At 46.0% G+C, this 20,265-nt stretch overlaps 1 protein-coding gene across 1 annotated transcript; it reads right to left on the reverse strand.

The window, feature by feature from the left end:
* Positions 1-1,326: 1,326 nt before the first annotated feature.
* Positions 1,327-14,584, reverse strand: AKAP8L (A-kinase anchoring protein 8 like). Its single transcript, XM_083184929.1, has 12 exons — positions 14,417-14,584; positions 11,384-11,516; positions 8,891-9,194; positions 7,925-8,033; positions 6,868-6,905; positions 6,600-6,651; positions 6,414-6,486; positions 6,191-6,332; positions 6,009-6,114; positions 5,266-5,396; positions 4,394-4,489; positions 1,327-1,855 (listed from the first exon to the last, which is right to left on the reverse strand). The coding sequence occupies exons 1-12, from the start codon at positions 14,475-14,477 to the stop codon at positions 1,553-1,555; spliced, it is 1,548 nt and encodes a 515-aa protein (XP_083041055.1). The 5' UTR covers positions 14,478-14,584; the 3' UTR covers positions 1,327-1,552.
* Between the last annotated feature and the right edge of the window lie 5,681 nt (positions 14,585-20,265).

Below are 20,265 nucleotides of genomic sequence, written 5' to 3' on the forward strand. Positions count from 1 at the left end.
GATTGGGAGTGTGCCCCGGCGATAAATCGTCGGGTGCGCGCTCCCGTTTTCAGCCCCTTTCTAATCGCTGGTCGCAGGAGCTTGCTCCTGCGACCAACTAATTACCTCTGCGGCACCACCAGCAGAGGTTCCTTTTCATCAGCAACCATCTCTGGTCGCTGATGAAAAGGAGACACTGGGCAATATATTGCTCAGCAATAAATTGCTGGGCAATATATTGCTGAGCAATATATCTCCCCCCGTGTGTACGGGGCTTTAGAGAATCTGGCCCAATGTATGATTGCCATCACCTGTGGTGAAACACCTTTCTTATCAATTACCTAGCTCACCACAGGTGATGGCAATCATACATTACCAGGGAAGTCCAGGAACAGAGCATTTTCTCCCTCATGGAGAGGGTCAGGTAGGCAAGTATGCATTGAGAGTGAAGTCCAGGAGCAGAGCATTTTCTCCCTGAAGGAGAGGGTCAGGTAGGCAACCCTGCATTATGGGCTTCATGCTGTATGCTCATACTACTAATAGCACTCTGGGCTGGTGGTGACTGAGGAGGGGTTTCCCCCAGAGACTACAGCCCTGCATTAGATTAGCAAGCAGAGCATCCAATAGAAAGCCACTGGACAGCTTACTCCCGGGTCTGCTTCCTGCCCTGCATCAATGAGGAGTGACCCTGTTCCTAATGGAAAAAGTATATGGGGGGCAGAAATCACTGGGGAGATTAGCACGGTGGCAAAATGTCAATGGGGTTGGGGGAAGGGGGGCAGCTCCTTGGTAAAAATCTACCACTAGTCCCTAGCATCTTCTAATACACTGGTTAGGGAACAAAAAATGAAATTCCTGGGGGAAATGAACGGTTGCACTGCCAAGGCTCAGCCAGGCATGCATATGAATCTATATGCATGCCCATCTGTATCTCAGCAGCACGACCGTCCATTACCCCAGGAATTTTATTGAATGCATGCCCGGCTGTGTGTACAAAGACCTGATGCAGTGCAGTGCATTAGGCCCTTGTGTGGGGCAGACTAGATGGGCCAAGTGGTTCTTATCTGCCATCAAATTCTATGTGTATAACCTGCTTCCCTGCGTGATTCCCCAGGCCACGCCTTCAAGTCCGCCCACTCCTTCAGTAGAGTCGACTAGTTGCTGCACCATCGTGGCAGCGATCAGTCTGTACTACCGCTGCAGCACCGAGTTCCTCTGCCTGGTTATAGGCAACTGTCAAGGTATACCCATCTCTAGTGTAGGGAAAAAATGGTCACTAAGGGGGAGATTTATTAAGCTCAGTGAAATGATAAATGAACACATTTACTAAGAAGATGAAAAAAAAAACACGTAAAATATTTATTTTATTGAAGATATGGGGTTGACAATGGAATGGGACAACACATTCAAATTGTGTTTTTTTTAAAAACTAACCATGTTTTTTATTCATAATGAGAACACTGTTTATGGGTGTATTTTATCTGCTGGATGTAGCAGAATATGCCCGATGGCGAATGCTGGGCTGCCATGATTTTGATGTACTCTGCTGTCGGTCTTCAGTAGAATTGAGAAGTTATGGAGCGACAGATGGAACCTCCGATGTTTCTTGCCCAAGAGTGACATCTTCAGCATTCAGCTGCTCCTCGTCTTGTCGGTCATCGGTCCCGTCACAGTCCTCACACTGCATTAATAGGTCGTCTTCCTTTTCTTTCCCATCACAAGACTCCTCAGCTGTAATCGGCAGCGTGTCATCAGCCTTCTCTGCATTGGATGGGGGGACATTCTCCTCCTCAGTTTCCTGGCCTTCTAGGCCTAGCTCCGCGCTAGTGCCGCTTACTGCGTTCTCATCATAGTCATCTGCGAATGGATTCTGGCCCTGAAAGATTAAGGAGAAAACAAAATATACATCTATGTAATAGCCCCTGTATTTTCTTTAGGCAGTATTCTCCATGGTTTTCCTAATAATGGCAGAGCTACATGGGCACCTTGGAAATAATGTTATGGGGGTCACACTCTCTAGCTTATTTTTCTACAGAACAAGATGTAACTTCACCATTTTCCTCACTCACGCCCTAAGCTCTCCCTAAGGCCGTGCTTGCAGTCATTCCCCCCACCCCCCGACACACACATACACAGCCTTATTCTAGTTCAGTCTTTCTGACAAAATCCTTCTTAGATGGACAAAACCATGTGCACTGCAGGTGGGGCAGATGTTACTTGTGCAGAGAGAACTAGATTTGGGTGGGGTTTTACTTCAAAGTGAGATCTATATTGCAGTGTAAATATAAAGCAGCCAGTATTTACCCTGCACAGAAACAAAATAACTCACCCAAATCTAATTCTCTCTGCACATGTTACATCTGCCCCCCTGCAGTGCACATGGTTTTGTCCATCTAAGAAGGATTTTGTCAGAAAGAGTGAACTAGAATAAGGCCTACTATCCCAACCAGTAGTTGGCTACGAAATCCCATAATGTAAATTTAAAGTTCCAGTCAGAAATCTCACTGTGTCTATTCCGAGCATGACTTGTACTGACAAATAATGAATCCATCTATGTTATTCCCCCCATAATTTATATTTTATACCAACCATACTTTTAATATCTTCTTTAATAGTAAGCCCATAAAATATATTAAAGAGCTGACACAAGTCGTATGTGAGCCGCTGGCCATACCCCCCAGCCCCCGTCTCAGGGAGTAGACATTGTGCACAGCATCTATTCTATGAAGAAAGGTGCCGGGCAAGAGGGAATTTCAACTGCCTACCCACCGCAGGACACTGCTCGCCACAGGTGGGACGGTCTTGTGAAAATCCGGCCAGTTGGGAGCTAGGACCTTGTACTTCTACAAGCAAACACACTGGCTCTGGATGGAGATCTCTTTGGCAATATCATATATAATCTGGAAATGGAGCTCAGTGAAAGCCGGAGTAGTCAGACTCCTGTTTTGTAGTGGAGCAGGTATTCTGCAGGGTCTCTATTGGAGTCACTGGAGCAGGTTTAGTGTTATTGGAAGTTGCCAAAAACATAGGCCGATATCGGTCCTCTGCAGCCATCTTCCAAGCACGATTACCAACAACCCCTATAATGACTGGGTCAGTTTTTAAGCAGTAAAGGAGTTGTTTTAGGAAGAAATACAAGATGCAAATTTGAGTACAATATTAAAGAAAACACAACAATCTGTGACTAACACTGTAAGGCTTCCCAAGGCCCAGATTTTAGTAACATATGCACGTTTGCTTCAGGGGCCACAAATATCTAGTCATGCCCTTGGACCTGCTCATTGTAACGCAATATAATCTGAACTGGGGAACTATCGTGGCACAATATGAAGTGGAAGCACTATAATGTGGCATAAAATGAACTGGGGGCACTAATGTGACAGATTATGAACTAGGGCCACAATATGGAATAATCTGAATGGGGGTAATGTATGACACAATGAGAACTAAGGCACTACTATGGGGCGGAACATGAACAGAGGTTTCGCTCTATAAAAGGGGTCAGGGAACTTTTTAACCTTTTACCCCAAAACATATTTAGTTACCCCCTTGATTTGTACCATACACAGCCATTATACATATGCCGCACACCGTGATGCCCATTATACATATGCCACACCTGCAATGCCCATTATACATTTGCCACGCACTGTGATGCCCAATACAGATATGCCACACCGTGATGCCCAATACAGATATGCCACACACTGTGATGCCTTTATATATTATGGCACATAAGTGTGCTGTTTACCTATATGCTCATTGCTATTTTTAATTTTTTTTTGTCTCAATGCCAGGAGTTACATGCGTGATTTAAGGTTACGCACTCAATGCCAGGGGATTCCTGCTTGATGGCAGGGGTGTCATACTCAAAGCCAAGGAGGTTTTATGCTTATTGCCAAGGGGTAGCAGTCTGACAGCTGGGCAGAGAGCTGTGGGCTGCCCGCCTGTCTTCAGACCGAGTTCGCAGCTGTTTGAAATCTCGCGCTGGGCCTCCAGCCACCGACGCTCCTGATTAGCTACCGAGCCACAAGTCTGGTGCTAGATTTCAAACAGCCATGGAGTGGACCACCTCTGAAGACAGCCGGGCAGCCAACCGCGTCTGCCCGGCTGTCACACTGTTTAAGTGCTGCAGCAGTGCAGACAAATGAAATTAAATTCCAGGGGGTAATGGATGGTCGTGCTACCTAGAGGCTGTGTCTCAGCAGTGCGACCCGTCCATTACCCCCAGGAATTTCATTTTGACCCCATTTGGGGTAATTTACCACTGTTCCCAGACCACTGCTCTAGAAGCACTGGGATGGGCCCCTTCTAAATGTTACTATGGGCCCCACAAAGTGCTGTCTACACAGCTGCTCCTGTGAACTGCAGCAGCTTTCTGGCATCTGCTAGTCGGTATGCAGTCGGTACACACCTTTATGTAGCTTTCCAGTTTCTCATTGATCAGTTTGTTATTCAGGATACTTTTTGCTACAGCCAATGCCGTCTTCTTAGAGTTCTCCATCATGCTCTAATGTGGGGAGAGAAGATAAAGAAGAAAATGGTGACATTCTGCCATAATCTCATGACATCCCATTGTGTGGTTACTCTCCAGGCAAATCTTCCCTCAGCTCTCATGCTGGCCATCAGGAAACTGAGAAGTGACCACAATGCCAGGGACAGTGGATAAAAGAAGTTAGAAGATGAACATTGGGTCCGATTCTGTGATCTGAATTCGACCCCTGCCCAGATGGTCGGTGTTTGCGTATACGCTTTTCTGCGCATGTGCAAACCCCAACAGGGAAGAGGGACGTTCCCATGAGTCCGCGGAGAGGCCAATGCGTGTGGAGAGCGGGCGGCTGATGTCACATCCATAAGCCCAAAAGCCCAAAAATAAAAGTCAGTTGACACAGACTTATTTGCGAATGCAGGACAAATCAGTCGATGGTCGGCAACCATTGTGCGATTTCTCCTGCAGTGGAGGCAGGCGAGGGGATTCACCGGGGCAGTCTCTGGCGGTCAGTAAGCTGCACAGGTTACCAAGCAAACCATAATCAGGCCCATAAACCACTCATTGCTCTGTGTATGTGGCCATCTTAGCACCATTATGCCTGGAGTTACCAGGAACTACCAGCTGCTAGTCTGGGTATTGCTCCCATTCCCGGGGTGGCATTGGCAGTGACCACAGCTGTACCAGCCGAAGCCTGATGCCGTTGTAAAGATTCTCATTACAGGTTACTAAACAGGCGGAGAGTAGCACAAGTGTCCCCAGTACAGGGAGTAACCCTCGTTATACACAGGACTCACCCTGCGGTGCTGGTTGTGTAGCGGAGATTTGAGATGTCGCTGTACGGCGGTATAGTTCATGGGGATGAATACGTCACAAGCGGCACAATGAGCGGCTTCAACTTTCTTCACAAAATGCTCCATTCCTAAATCTACAAAAGACAAGAACACAAGACCTTATCTTCCCCACACTCCTAGAGAAACAAGTGATGCCTTGCTATTACACCCAGCCACATTGTACTCACACACAGGATGTGGGTATAAATGTGCCGCAATTTGCTTTCAGTTGTGTTACATTCTTAGAAGCGCCCACACGATACTATGGAACGGGTGCTTGCACATATCCACAGATCATGGCAAAGGACCCGCATTTGCCACGATTAGCTTGTAGGGCCGGTCACATTTGTATGTATGGGTTTCAGCACCAACTCTATTCAGTGTGTCATATTCGTTCATTGACTTGTGCACATAAAGTAGCTTCAAGGCTAAAATGCAAAACAAAGAATCCCTCTGCTGGCCAATTAACAAAAGGAAACTCCAACTCCAACTGTGAAGAGCAGGATAATAAAGCAACACTCAGGTGTTTGCGATGCAATGGATTTACCAGGTGTACACTAGCACCCAGCAACAGTGGCATGTACACAAACACTACAGGCTCTGGTAAGTTGCCCTCAACAAAAGCTCACAGAAGGAGTAAAATGCAGCAAATAATGTGAAATTGAGGCAAATCAGTGGTAAATCTGTCCTGATTTAGGGGTCATTACCCTGGGTGAGGTCCTGATCCCGGTAAATTTGCTGGATTGTTGTGCTGAGGTCTTCAATGGTCTTACGCCGTTCTCTAGTTTTCTTACTCTTGTGAACCACATACTCCTGAGGAGAAACACGGTGATATTAGAGCACAGTAATAGGAGAGGGAAAGTAGCGCTTACAAAGGCAGTTGGTGTACCTGCAGGAAGTCAGCTGACTGTTTGGGAAGTTTCCCCCCCACATAGTGGAAATGCTCCTTATGGAAAGCACTCTGTAGGTGAGTGGACATCTCCTCGTCGTAAAACGTTCGGAACTTGCACAGAGAACAGACAAACTGGATTCTGGGAGAGAAAGAAGTTTGTTAGCGATGTTGAATTAGAGAAAAGTCCTTCCCGCTGTGTAAAATGAGACTGGTCCCGTACCTATCCACCATTCTCTCTCGCAGACGTTTGCCCTGAGCTTCTGGGTTTTTTTTTACAGGCGTCGGTTTCGGTTCTGTGGAATGACAGAAATGTGAAGTCAGCTACCAGGATCTTTTTAGGTCACTTCACAGTATAATCCCTTAATCAGTGCTTTGTTTTCATGTTATAGAGGTTCTAGTAAATTACCCTTTCCATCTTTAGTGGTTTCTTCACACCCTTCCCCTTTCTCATCACTCTTCTGGAAGACAAAAAAAACGAATGATGATCTATACAATGTCTCCTTACAGCGACACAGGTAAGAAAGAAGAACTTATGAAAATATTTTCCATACAACCCATATATTTCTGTACTTTTATGCAGCATAATTGAACTCGTCCAATGGTTTTATAAACTAAACCAACTACTTATGCGTCCACATACTGAAAGGTATTCGCTAATAATCAAAGTGACTTACAGTCTTTGTGGTCGTTCCGGCCCCCGCAGCGTCTTCATCTGAAAGAGAACACATGAACCTTGAGCCTCATTTCCTCTTTTTGCCGATATGCTTGGACATTACGTTGGTCGAACCATATCAGGAAAAAAGCAGCTACAAACTTAATATAGCTTGCAGCCTCCTATTCACCAACACAACTATTGCGTGTCATTCACATGAGAATGTTGTGTCATTCACATGAGACAACGACAAGGTGGAAACATTTGAGATCTTCTCAAATAAATCGGGCTATAATTTTTACTTTTTTATTTGACTAAAAATAGCCGATGATCAATATTCATGAATAAAATAACAGTTGCAGCTCATAAAACGTGTTTTTGGAACCAATAATAAACCTCGTTGCCCTGTAGAATGGACTTGTAGATAAAAATAAACCAAATGATTTATGAAAGCTGTAAAATAATATTTTGACATGACTGAGTAAAGAAACCAACGGATACACAAGTATCCAATTAGAATTGGAACCACTGCTTCTTTCTATGCTAGTCTATATCATTACCTTTGTGCTATAGCGCTGGTCATGTGATCATCATTCCCTTAAGCTTGTGACGGCCTTTGGTCACTGTCGACCATTCTTAGGTGTCGTCCAATAGTGGTTTACCTAGTGACTGTCGACCTAGACATTGTTGACCCATTATCCCAGAAGTCTCTGGGGGAAGATTCTCAGATTGCGCTATCTGGAGAATCACAACCAAACCGCGACACCATTGATTTTTTTTTAAAACAGCTGGGCAAATATATTTAATATATCCAATTTTGTGTTTTGGATGCATCAAACATTATTGCATTCTAATTTATTCAGCAATCAATTGGCTTTTTTTTTTATACACAACTATAATATTCTTATATGTAAAAATATAGATGTGTGCATTTTGTTTACTAGCTTATAGAGAATGACGTTCACATGACCAGTGCTAGCACAGGGGTGAACACAGTGCCAATGTGTTTCCCACTGATGGTCACAAAAATCTGACTAACTTTTCCCGCCCTGTATTCGTCCTCTTCTTTCACATCTCACCTTTTTCTGAGTCAGACCCTTCAGACTTTTCCCCGTTGTCCTCTGAAGTTGGTTTTATTTTCTTTTCTGGTGGTGGACCTCCATCTTTTACAATTTTTTTCTTGGCTGTCTAGAAAGAAGAAAACATTTACTTAATAAGAGTAATGGAAGGAATTCCATGTAAGACCATATACATATGTAAAATGGACTGTACCTATATTTGAGGAGGCAGCTCCTCAATTAACCAGCTATTAGTGAGATGACAACAAGACCTTTGTCCATCTGTGATGTCTCTAACCTCTAGTGATTGGACAGGTTGCTTCCAAATGAGGAATGGTTAATAAAATGGCTGCCTCCAATACGTAAACGATAGGTGTGCAATATAAACAATACAGTTTGAACGTGGATGTTGGTCTAGAATACTCATGAATTAAATTTGATAGCCAGGAATGCATGGACATCAAACCCCACACCACGTAAGAGTAATACTACTTTCACATAGCAAAATGCAGGCTCGCACCGGGACTTTGAAATGGTTCAGTCTTGGCGTGAACCTGCAATTTGGGATGTTATTGCCGGTTCGCTGACGCCATCGGGGTGGGGGGGTGGAGTCAGTGCTTAGAGCTCCATAGTGTTAAGGGAAACATTTAACCTGTTTACACCGCCAAGCAACACGGCAATGAACCAGTAAAAACTCTTTTTTTTTACCAGTTCGTATTGCCATGTTGCTACCCGTTTAAGGGACACGGTAACCCCTTTCACATCGCACTAATTACCAGGTCAAACCGGCTTGTACCCGGTAATTAGTTGCGATGTGAAAGGGGTATAAGAGACAGATAAAACCAGAAAAGAATCCATGTGAGTAAAAGCATACTGGCAGACAGGGGTTACATAAATTCATAGTAATAGCACGGAGGAGGTGCCAACATCACTACATGTAAATAAGCAGGGCGTGTGCTCCTGGGCAGAGCGGGTGGTTTTTCTTACTCTATCTTTCCAGTTGGATTTGGTCTTCTGCTTGAACCCTCCTCCAAAGTAGGAATTGCCAGTGAATGCTTTCAGTCCCTGAAAACCAGACACCTCTGGTAAAGCTCCAGGGCTGAGGAGTGGCAAAGGGCGTCCTGCTCCCCGAGTCACATCAGAGGATCCAAAGTTACTCCTGAAACCTCCCCTTGAGCCACCGCCCCACCCCAGCTGCGTAGGGCGAGAGGAACCCTGCTCCCTCCAGCTTCCATATGCTCTCTGTGGCTCGGAGTAGCCATATCTGGAACGATCCGTCCGATCGTAGAGACTGTAAATGGAAGAATGACAGAGATTAGTCCTCAGGGAACAGAGCGTGTTTTACAGAGTCACACCTGAAATAATTAGCTCCACCTGTGGATCTTTTACAGAGGGCCAGCCGGTAATGGCTACACCTAGGAAGAGACCAATCAGATGGCTAGACTGCAGAAACGCGCACAGAAGCGCCAAGGCTAGCCGATATTCATTTCTTAATGTACAGCTTTATTATTACAGGTGCATAACATTTTACAAGAAGTAAATAATAAATGTAGCTGCAATTACCAAGAGACATAGAAGTAATTCAGTTACGCCATCACGGTGCAAAAGATGTATAATGATAAACTGATATTTTATTTTCTTATTATCCAATACTAAGACCATCATAAGGAGTAAACCTCAAGGCCCATACACACTGGGCGATTTTGAGCTGAAAGTCGCTCAAAACAGCCCGTTTGAGCGCCTTTTAGATCAAAGCCGCCCAGTGTGTATGGCCCGGCGATGAGTGGTGAGCGCTGCTGCGTGCTCCCGCTACATCGCCGGGAAAGCCGCTCATCTGCTGGTTATACCAGCAGATGAACGGCTTTGCATAGCACTGTGAGGGGGAAATATAGGGAGGGGGTATTCGGCGGAGTGGCCTCTCTGGTGCACGGTAATCTGCGATCTTCGCAGCTTCCAGAGCCAACTGGAATAAAGCGCAACATTCAACATTGGATAACTGCTCACAATAGGTGTCAATTTACTAAAACTTCCATTGCCCATAGCAACCCGATATTTTCTATTATTTTCTAGTAAGCAATAGAGAAACGATAGACAGAAGCTGCGATTTTGCCCAATTCCGATGCATTGGCAAAGAAATCAGGCAAATCGGATGCATTTTTTATCTAAATTGTAAGTGCTGTACATAGGATTTGTTGGATCGGACAGCCGCCGGCACTACTTCCAATCACCACACGCAATCCTGCTGCCTGGGTGGTTCAAGGGAGATTGGAAAAGTCGCACAAGTGTATGGGGTGAAATGTGCGATGAGGACAGCTATCCAATCACTGCTCTAGTCTACACAAAGGAGAGGTCAGCCAGATGGAAGTCACAATGTTATGCTGCTTTCACATTGCCAAAACGTTTAAGACCAGGTATTTTAAAACAGTATTTAAACCAGGTTTGAGCCACTTGACCCCTTTAACATTGCAGGTGAAAAATGGTATATTACTGTTTTAAACCCCTTTCATACTGCAGTAAATACCAGGTCTCAAGCAGGTTTGCATTGTGAAAGCAGCGGAGAAGAGGACAGACAGTAGCACTGAGACAGCATAGTGCATATGTAATGAGTGGGTCAGCTCATTACATATGTAATGAGCGGGGGGTAGCTCATTATATATGCACATATGTAATGAGCTGAACCCGCTCATTAAATATGCACTGCACTCTCTCAGTGTCTGCGCTGCCTGAGTCCTAAATACCGGTTCAAAGCCGTTCACACTGCATAAAAAAACATCTCTGAACCGTGTAGGACTCTGCTTTTTACCCATTAGCAAATACTGGTTATTTGTAACCAGTAAATGCAGACTGGCGCTTTCACACTGCAGCTCTAACCGTTTCAAAAGGCTAAAAAATATACTGGTTAAGAGCTGCAGTGTGAAAGAGGTATTACAGTTTCCTTTGGCCGAGGAGGTGACTATATTGGACAGCACTGGATCCAACCACTAGAACTCCAATAATTGAGATAAGGGCATGATAAGAGGAACCATTATTTTAACCGTCTTGTTGTTTATTTTTGCAAATTAAAAATAGAAAAAAAAAAAAAGGATCTGTAATTGTTTCACCGCCCACAAAAGATCATTTTGGATACTTAGATTTTTGATTTAGAACAATTATTCTCAATATGGTAAGTCAGTCTGTTGCATGTGATAAACAGGAGGCGAATCAATTGCTTTTGGGCATCTATATTTCCCACAAAAACCGTTGGGATTTAATGGTATTTGAGCACCCATGTAATCCCCTGCCAAACAGCAAGGGCTTAGCTACTTAAAATAGCTAAAATGGGCAAAAGTCCTGCTTTGGGCATCACCCGTGTGGATAACAGGTGGCTAAACTGAGCAATAATTGAATTGCTCAGTGTTACAACCCCTAGTGGCCGCCGCAGGGGAAAACAATTGCATCGCCCCCCAGAGTGTCTATACAGTGTGGAATACGGCCCTTCACCTTTCTCTGGCAGAACCCATGTGCGTTGCTCCATCACTATGTGGGAAGGATGTCATCCAAGATTCGGAAACAGAATTGTATGACCCAGTTTGGTTTGCTCCATAGTCGTATGTGTAATCATATCCTCCATATCCTTAAAGAGAGTATTAGAAATACTTAAATTAGCATTGAAGATACCATCACTTTCAATGTGACAATATAAGACAAAGATTTGCAAAGGATAATAAAGGTGGTGTACCACCTGGGTAGAAAGGGGGGGGGGGATAAGAGTAGGTCAATCAAAGTAATACTGTTTGCAGACCGCAAATGCCGGGTCGCACCCGGGAATAGGACATGGGTCCCATCCCCAGAGTGACATGGCATTTGTGGTCTGAAAGCTTAGGGCGGAGCTGAGCGATGGCGCGTCACTGGGGGCTTGGGAGGCGCCAGCACTTGGAGCTGACAGTGCTGCCTCCTCCATACTGCGAACGGGATCCGGGTCGCTCGACCCAGGTCATTACCAGGGATGAACTCCCATGTTGCTTGACCCGACGTGGCCCTTTCAGACCGTACCTCGACCCGTGTAGGGGCTGCAAGGACACGGCAATAACCCGGGTCTAGAGTGTGGTCTGAAAGTGGTATTATACACATTTAGCTTCAGAAAATAAAAAATACCCCCCCAAAAAATTAAAGCTGCATACACACTATGGCCCTTATTCAGATCTGATCGCAGTACAATTTTGGGTACTTATGTAATATCTGGACTCCCGTTTTTCTTATGAGACCGCATCCCCTCACGGGGCTCACCACGCTTTGGGCACGGTGGCTCGCCACACTATATAAAAAAAAACAACTCCATGCGTAATTGGATAGTAGGGGTATGAAAAAATGGGGTGCATTTAACATGGGAGTCCAGATAATACATAAGTACCCAATTTTGTTCTCAAAATGGGCAAAACCATGTGCACTGCAGGTGGGGCAGATGTAACATGTATAGAGAGAGTTAAGGCCCCCATACACTATGCGATTTTGGTCCGATTTCATCCGATTTTGGCACTTGGTGCCGATAATCGGGTGAAATCGGCCCAAAATCGTATGTGTGTGATGTCTGATCCGATCCGCGGTCCCGTGCGCATCGGACCGGATCAGGGAGGTCGGACGGTCTGTATATACGATCACGTCCGACCTCCCTGTATGCATATGCCTGCCACCTGACAGGCATATGCATGCAGACACCGGGGCAGCGGGTCCCTGAGCACCGGCTGACTGACCTGGCCGGGCGGTGGTGCGTGCGGGCAGCGGTGGTGGGGGCGGGCGGCGGGTGCGGTGGTGGGGGCGGCCAGCGGTGGTGGGGGCGGCGGGTGCGCGCTGCTGACCTGGCCGGACAGTGTACTTACACATAGCAGCAGCGGGGACGGGCAGCGCAGTGGCGGCTATTATATTTTTAAAATACTTGTCAAATGACCGGCCGCTCTCTGATTGGCTGAGAGCTCTCCGGCCAATCAGAGAGCGGCCGGTCATTTGACAAGTATTTTAAAAATCTAATAGCCGCCACTACGCTGCCCGTCCCCGCTGCTGCTATGTGTAAGTACACTGCCCGGCCAGGTCAGCAGCGCTCACCGCACCCGCCGCCCGCCCCCACCACCGCTGGCCACCCCCACCACCACCGCAGGCCGCCCCCACCACCGCAGCCGCCGCTGCCCGCCCCCACTACTGCCGCTGCCCGCCCCCACTACTCCTCACCGCCCTGCAGCTCCCCGGTTTTTTTTTTAACATGGGATAAATCGCCGGATGATTTATCCCATGTAAAAAATGGCACATCAAGTGCCAAATTGTATGTGAGCCTCCCGGGGAGCTGCCGGGCGGCTCGCAGGTAAATTGGGTCCGACTTGTCCCTAGGACAAGTCGGCCTAATGTATGGGGGCCTTTAGATTTGCGTAAGTTATTTTGTTTCTGTGTGGGGTAAATACTGGCTGCATTATTTTTACACTGCAATTTAGATTTCAGTTTCAACACACCCCACCCAAATTTAACTCTCTCTGCACATTACATCTGCCCCACCTGCAGTGCACATGTTTTTGCCCATTTTCAGAACAAATTTGTACTGCGACCAGATCTGAATAAGGACCTATGTGATAACAGCAGATATTGTTAACCATTTCCCTTCTTAAGAACTTCTAAAGGTGCCCATACACGGTGCGATGCTTGCTCCCACAAACATCCCATCACACAGCACATACTTTTTGTACTAGGTCCCGAGTGGTCCAAATTGCATGCGATGCGGACCAAAACGCATCCAAGAATCGCACCGTGTATGGGCACCTTTAAGGATGCCTTTTGCACTGCATCGCACAGCATGCGATTTGCATACCATGCGATCCGAAGGTAGTTCAAAAAGTATGTGCACATATACTTTTTGAACTGTGTGATGGGATGTTGCGGGAGTGCGCATCGCACCGCAATGTGATCTGCACAAGAAGGTGACTCGCATCGTTATTGCTATCAAAAAATCATGCAATGTGACACTTCTCATGCGATCCGTGGCATCAATTTATCGGAATTGCATGAAAAGTGCTTTTATCGCACTAGTGGATGGGGGCCTTCAGATGCAAAATTCAAGAAAATCACAACATATGGTGCAAATAGGATAGGTGTATGAGGACACATGTGCATGCTGCAATCTTTTGTGCTGTAGTGCTAGTTCCTGAGTAGGGCGCTTCAGACCCCCTGCAGCATCTTATATAGGGTTAATAATAATAGCAAGAGTGACATCAATGGAGTGCGCCCCACAATGCTGACAGAATGCCACATTTATTTAACATTACATGCAGGAGGCAGCACTAGCAGCAGGTGTACCCCCACCCCCCTTGCATGCTGCCTAGGCTAGTGTCTGCATACATGCTGCAGAGGTGTTGTGGTTAACACACTGCCCACAGACAATAAAGGATTATATATATATATATATATATATATAGAAAAACACACACACATATACACACACTGCTGCCAATAGCGCGATCACATTACACGTACACAGCCCACCCATTATCATACCGTCCCCTCCTGAATATCTGTTGTCTCTCGCCATGTAACCGCCTCCTCTTCTCCCGTCCATCACTGAGATCCAGTGTCCGGTTTCCCCACACTACCAGCTGGCGACCCAGCAGTGATCCGCCTCTGGACCTGCGCTATTGGCTGGGATTCCTGCACAGAGGCCGCTATTGGCTTCTTCACAAGTCGCTGCTCGCTCACCGTAACTCCTCCTTTTCCGGTGGTGATGTGCGATATCCCGCAACTCCCACCCCCACGTGGTGTATGTGAGAGGTCATGTGATCCTGCTGAAACACACATGAGTCTGACCTACAGTATCCTTCCTTCCTTCCTGGGTGGCAATGCATCGCTACAATCAGTCAGACCCTGGGAGTAGGGATAATAACTATTGATGGGTGAACAAGCAATAGTCCCCATCAAAACACATCGATTGGTCCATCAGGCGATGGTCATCCCTGCAGTGCTCTAGGACATCCTCGGCATAGAGAACATACTGCTTCAAAGTGGCATAGAGTTCCTGAAGGGAAAGGGGCACATTATATAGTGACTCAACACAATCGCATGCTTACTTTAAAACAAATGCAGGACTACGCTGCAGCTGGACTGTGCTGCTCTGCCATTGGATATGCGCATAACTAGAACTCCAACAATATTCAGGACAAACCCCCTTACAATGGGATTGTTTTGCATACATCGTGAGGAGCTGGTCATGAATCTGAATGATACATAAATGGTGTTTCCATAGAAACAGGCAAGCAGAAACCATGGCCATCCTCACTGTCACCAGTTTAAAATTGTCACCAAATAACCAACTTTTTTACTTTTCATATTTGTCTTGCAGATATAGGGCCTAATTCAGACCTGATCGCAGGACACATTTGTTACCAAATGGACAAACTTTGCTGCGCTGTAGGTTTATCTTGTGCAGAGAGCGTTACATTTGGGTGAGTTATTTTGTTTCTGTGCAGAGTAAATATTGGCTGCTTTATTTTTACACTGCAATTTCGATTTCTGTTTCAACACACCCAGAATGCTGAAAAAAAACCTATTTCTCATCCTACCGGTCCTATTCCTTAGGCAACTAAACCGTCTACCTGATGGCAGTAATGCAAACAACCCATTAGCCGGGTGGGTTCCATCTTTCAAGATATTATGCGCCCTACGCAGACAACGCTTCCTCAATGTCATTGGCAGAAGGGAGAGTAGTACCTATTATCCGTTGAGCCAATTTAATTACCCTCTGGATTGACTTTCGATCTGCAACGGTACAATTCCCATACCAAACGGAGATACAACTAGTCAGAATGCTTTCCACTGCACAACGATAGAAGTTTACCAAAATGCACAGTGGCAATTGTTGTTTTTCCTAGGGCTATTTTAGAGTTAAATGCTAATTTGGGTCATGGGGGAGGGTTAATGGGACTTAAGTTTTATTGTAAATTGTCTGTGCATCATTTGGTATTTTATTAATAAAGACGTATCTAATCTAATCCATGTCGACCAAGAACCCTGTCGACCCAAGTCGGGTCGACAATATGACCGTATCACTCTCCTCCAAGGGAGAGAAACTGCTGTGGACAGGTGGGAGGAGGAGCAGTCAGTAGCAAACCTTCCAACATGACCCTCTCCGGGAGGGACATATTGCTCTGCTTCTGCACTTCCCTTTAAAAGCATGATTGCCATCACCTGTGATACAGTACCTTTCCGATCCATTAACCCGTTCAACACCGATGAAGGTAATCATGCATTAAGAGGAAAGTCCAGGAGCAGAGCATTGTGTCCCTCCTGGAGAGGGTGATGTTGGGAGGTAAACAGTAGGGGTTGAGCTACCCAGAATGCTGTGGCGAGCTGCCAGTAGCTCGTGAATGACAGGTTGGTGACTACTGAGCTAAACATTTGCCCCATTGGCAGCTTGTATTAATTAGCCATAGCATTCCTTTAGATGCAATGTAGGGTGAGCTCACATACACAAATTGTTCGTAACAGCAAGGGATAAATTTACTAACGCTTCTAAAAATGAAAAATGGTGATGTTCCCCATAGCAACCTATCAGATTCTATTTATATTTCACTTTTGCATCCTAGAAAATTATAGCAACCAATCATATTCTATCGCTGAGCAACATCAGCTCTATTCGTATTAAGAAGCTTTAGTTTAGTAAATATATCCCCAAGTGTTTGAAAATAAACAGCTGAACAACACAAATAAACAAGTATTTGAATGTTTGTGTCACAAACCTGACTTGTTTCACATTTGTTTTCTCTATTTCCAAGTGTTTCCAGGCTTGCCTGTATCCATGCTGCAGCAGCATCACATTACTGGCTGATTACTCACCTGTGAGGATTCCTGTCTGCTGAATTAATCACAGGCTACTTCAGGTTGTCTACATTCTAGGCTCCTCCAAGTTGAAGACCATCAGCCGACATGTTTGCTCCAATAGGTTACCTACAAACTCTGACCTGTAGACCTGATCTCTGGACCAAGGCGTATACAGCTACTTCCTGGTACTGATTGCCGCAGCGGCTTTCAGCCAATCACATCTAAGCAAGGGTGATATAAGGAAGGCTCCCAGCAAATTGCCTTAAACAACTGTTCTGTTTCCAAGCATCTCCGGTTCCCAGCCCGTTGACAATACTCACCTCCAGCTTCCAGGCCATCAGCAACCATTCCCAGGTCGAAGAATACACGATCGGTTCCCTGACTGACATTGCCATCTATTGGCTCCCAGGCCAACGTACCCTCCTGGCTCCCAAGCCCTCTACTAGTCATCTCCGACTCCCAGGTCGGCATCTACCCTCCGGCTTTCAGGCCATCCACTACTCATCTCTGGCTTGCCAGGTCGACTATCATCTCCCAGGCCATCTATTGTCATCACCGGCTTCCGGGCCATCTATTGTCATCACCGGCTTCCAGGCCATCTATTGTCATCACTGGCTTCCAGGCCAACGACTACGGTCACCCTCAGTTCTCAGACTGATACCACTGAACTTTGCATATACAGTAGTCTTGTAATTTCTCACGGTCTCCAGTATAAATTCCCTAGTATACACTCTCACCACCGAGCTAAGTCCAGAAGACCAGGGCAGGGGGCCGCGACCTGCTCGTCAGGCACAGCTAAGTCCAATGCTCCTTGTAGGGCTCCCTGGTGAAAACCACTGGCGAGTCAGACTCCGTGCCCCTGTTCCTGGTCTCTGACAGCCCTCTGGTCCTGCATTTCCCTGGTGTACCAGTGTATGTATTCATACTTCATCAAATCATCATATCTCTAATTTCCAGCACCCTCCACTGGCACACTCCAGTCTCAGCCAGTAACACAGAAATCCCCGATGCTGACAGTGACTTTAACAATTGTAACTTTATTACACTGTAACTTAAACCTGCTGGCTTTAACCCCTTCCTGCCCTGAGACGTACCGGTACGTCACTGCAGCGAGGTAGTTCACGCAACTTGCCGTACCGGTACGTCCCCGCCGTGTCATGTCGCCTTGTCAAGTGACAAGGTGACATAGTAAAGATGGCTGCTGTCATCGACAGCAGCTGATCACTGCAATGCCCCGGCGGACCAATCAGAGTGGTCCCGCCCCGCCGATCGCTGTGATTGGTCAGTCCTGACTAACCAATCACAGCCTTTCAATTGAAACAGGACGTTTTGCTTCTCTTCCCGGGCTCTAACCGTCTCACTCGTGTTAGAGCCTTGGAAATAGAAGCAGAGAGAGCTGTGTCAGAGCTGTTTTTAGTGTTAAAAAAACTAAAATTGCGCTGATCACCACATTACCCCTGTCTATACACATTTGATCACCCTTCCTGTGGTCATCTGTGCTGGGATCACCCTCCCTGTGGTCATCTGTGCTGTGATCACCCTCCCTGTGGTCATCTGTGCTGTGATCACCCTCCCTGTGGTCATCTGTGCTGTGATCACCCTCCCTGTGGTCACCACCTAATTTTGTGTGTTGTGATCCGTATAATTTTTCTGTATGTTATCCGTACACTATAATTTTTCTGTACTTTATCCGTACACTATAATTTTTCTGTAGATGATCTGTACACTATATTTCTGTGCGTGATCCGCATACTATATTTCTGTACCTTATCCGTACACCATAATTTTTCTGTGCATTTGTACCCCATAATTTTTTCTGTGCGTTACTCGTACACCATCATTTTTCTGTGTATTCGCACACCAAATTTTTTAAGTGCATTTGCACACCATAATTTTTCAGTGCATTCACACACCATAATTTTTCAGTGCACACCATAATTTTTCTTTACGTGGCTTAATTTTTCTGGAAAATTGTCAGTGCTACAAAACCCCACACGTGTTGAAGCACCTCATAAATACATACACCAATAAAACTATGGCCCACCGAACATATACTGCCGAGGAGGCATACGAGTTTCTGGCCTCTGAAACTGAGTCTGCTAGCGAGGATGAGACAAATTTCCGTTTGTCATCCTCTTCATCATCTAGTGACTCTGATGAACCCCCAAGGAGGCAACGCAGGACTCCCACTGCAGTAGTCGAGTCCTCTGACCCCACATGGACAACCACTGAAAACTACGTACCCCAGGTCCCTGAGTTCACAGGGAATCCAGGAATACAATTCAATTCAGCAGGGTTCAGAGAGCTGGACTTTTTTAATTTTTTTTTTACTGATGATTTAGTTAATCTAATGGTCACCCAGACTAATGTTTATGCCCAACAATTTATTGAGCAAAACCCCACCTCTAATTATGCCCTGCCCCGCAAGTGGACCCCTGTACATAAAAATGAAATGGTTATATTTTGGGGCCTTGTACTGTGCATGGGGCTAGTGAAGAAGCCCACGATTAGGTCCTACTGGAACACAGACATCTTATACAATACACCAATGTTCCGTGTGGCTATGTCAAGGACCCGCTTCGAAGCGATCCTTAGGTTTCTCCATTATAGGGATAATGCACAGTGCCCACCCCGGGATGACCCCAATTATGACCGGTTATATAAACTTAGACCCCTAATAGACCATTTTAGTACCAAGTTTGCCAAGGCATACATCCCCGAGAAGCACATTTCAATAGATGAGTCCCTGGTACATTTCAAAGGGAGGCTCCAATTCCGCCAGTACCTGCCAAGTAAGAGGGCAAGGTATGCCGTGAAGATGTACAAGCTGTGTGAGAGTACATCAGGGTACACACACAAATTTAGGATATATGAAGGTAGAGACACAAAAATAGACCCCCCACAATGCCCCCCCTTACTCGGAATTAGTGGGAAGATAGTGTGGGATTTGGTGCACCCACTGCTGGACCAGGGATACCACCTGTACCTGGATAATTTCTATACCAGCGTCCCACTATTCAAAAGCCTCGCTTCCAGAAGTACTGTGGCATGCGGCACTGCACGTAAAAATAATAGAAGCCTCCCTAGGTCGCTGCTTGGGCAAACACTTAGAAGGGGCGAGAGCAGGGCATTATGCAGCGACAATGTACTGTGTGTCAAGTATAGGGACAAGAGAGATGTCCTTATCTTGACAACAGTGCATGGCCATAGCAGCACCCCTGTCCCAGTGCGGGGCACAAGTACCGAAACCCCAAAACCCAACTGCATTGTGGATTATAATAGGTACATGGGGGGGGGGTCGACCTGTCAGATCAAGTGCTGAAGCCTTACAGTGCCATGAGAAAAACAAGGTTCTGGTATAAAAAATTAGCTATACACATAGTACAAATGGCACTGTACAACGCATTTGTACTACATCGATTTGCAGGCCAAAGGGGGACATTCCTGGAGTACCAAGAGGCAGTAATAAAGGCCCTTATTTTTGGCAACCAGGAACAGGGGGGCCCAAGTACTTCTGGAAGCGAGGCCTCGCG

This window comes from Crinia signifera, chromosome 4 (genome assembly GCF_055691185.1).
Source record: "Crinia signifera chromosome 4, ASM5569118v1, whole genome shotgun sequence".
Lineage (NCBI taxonomy): Eukaryota > Metazoa > Chordata > Amphibia > Anura > Myobatrachidae > Crinia > Crinia signifera.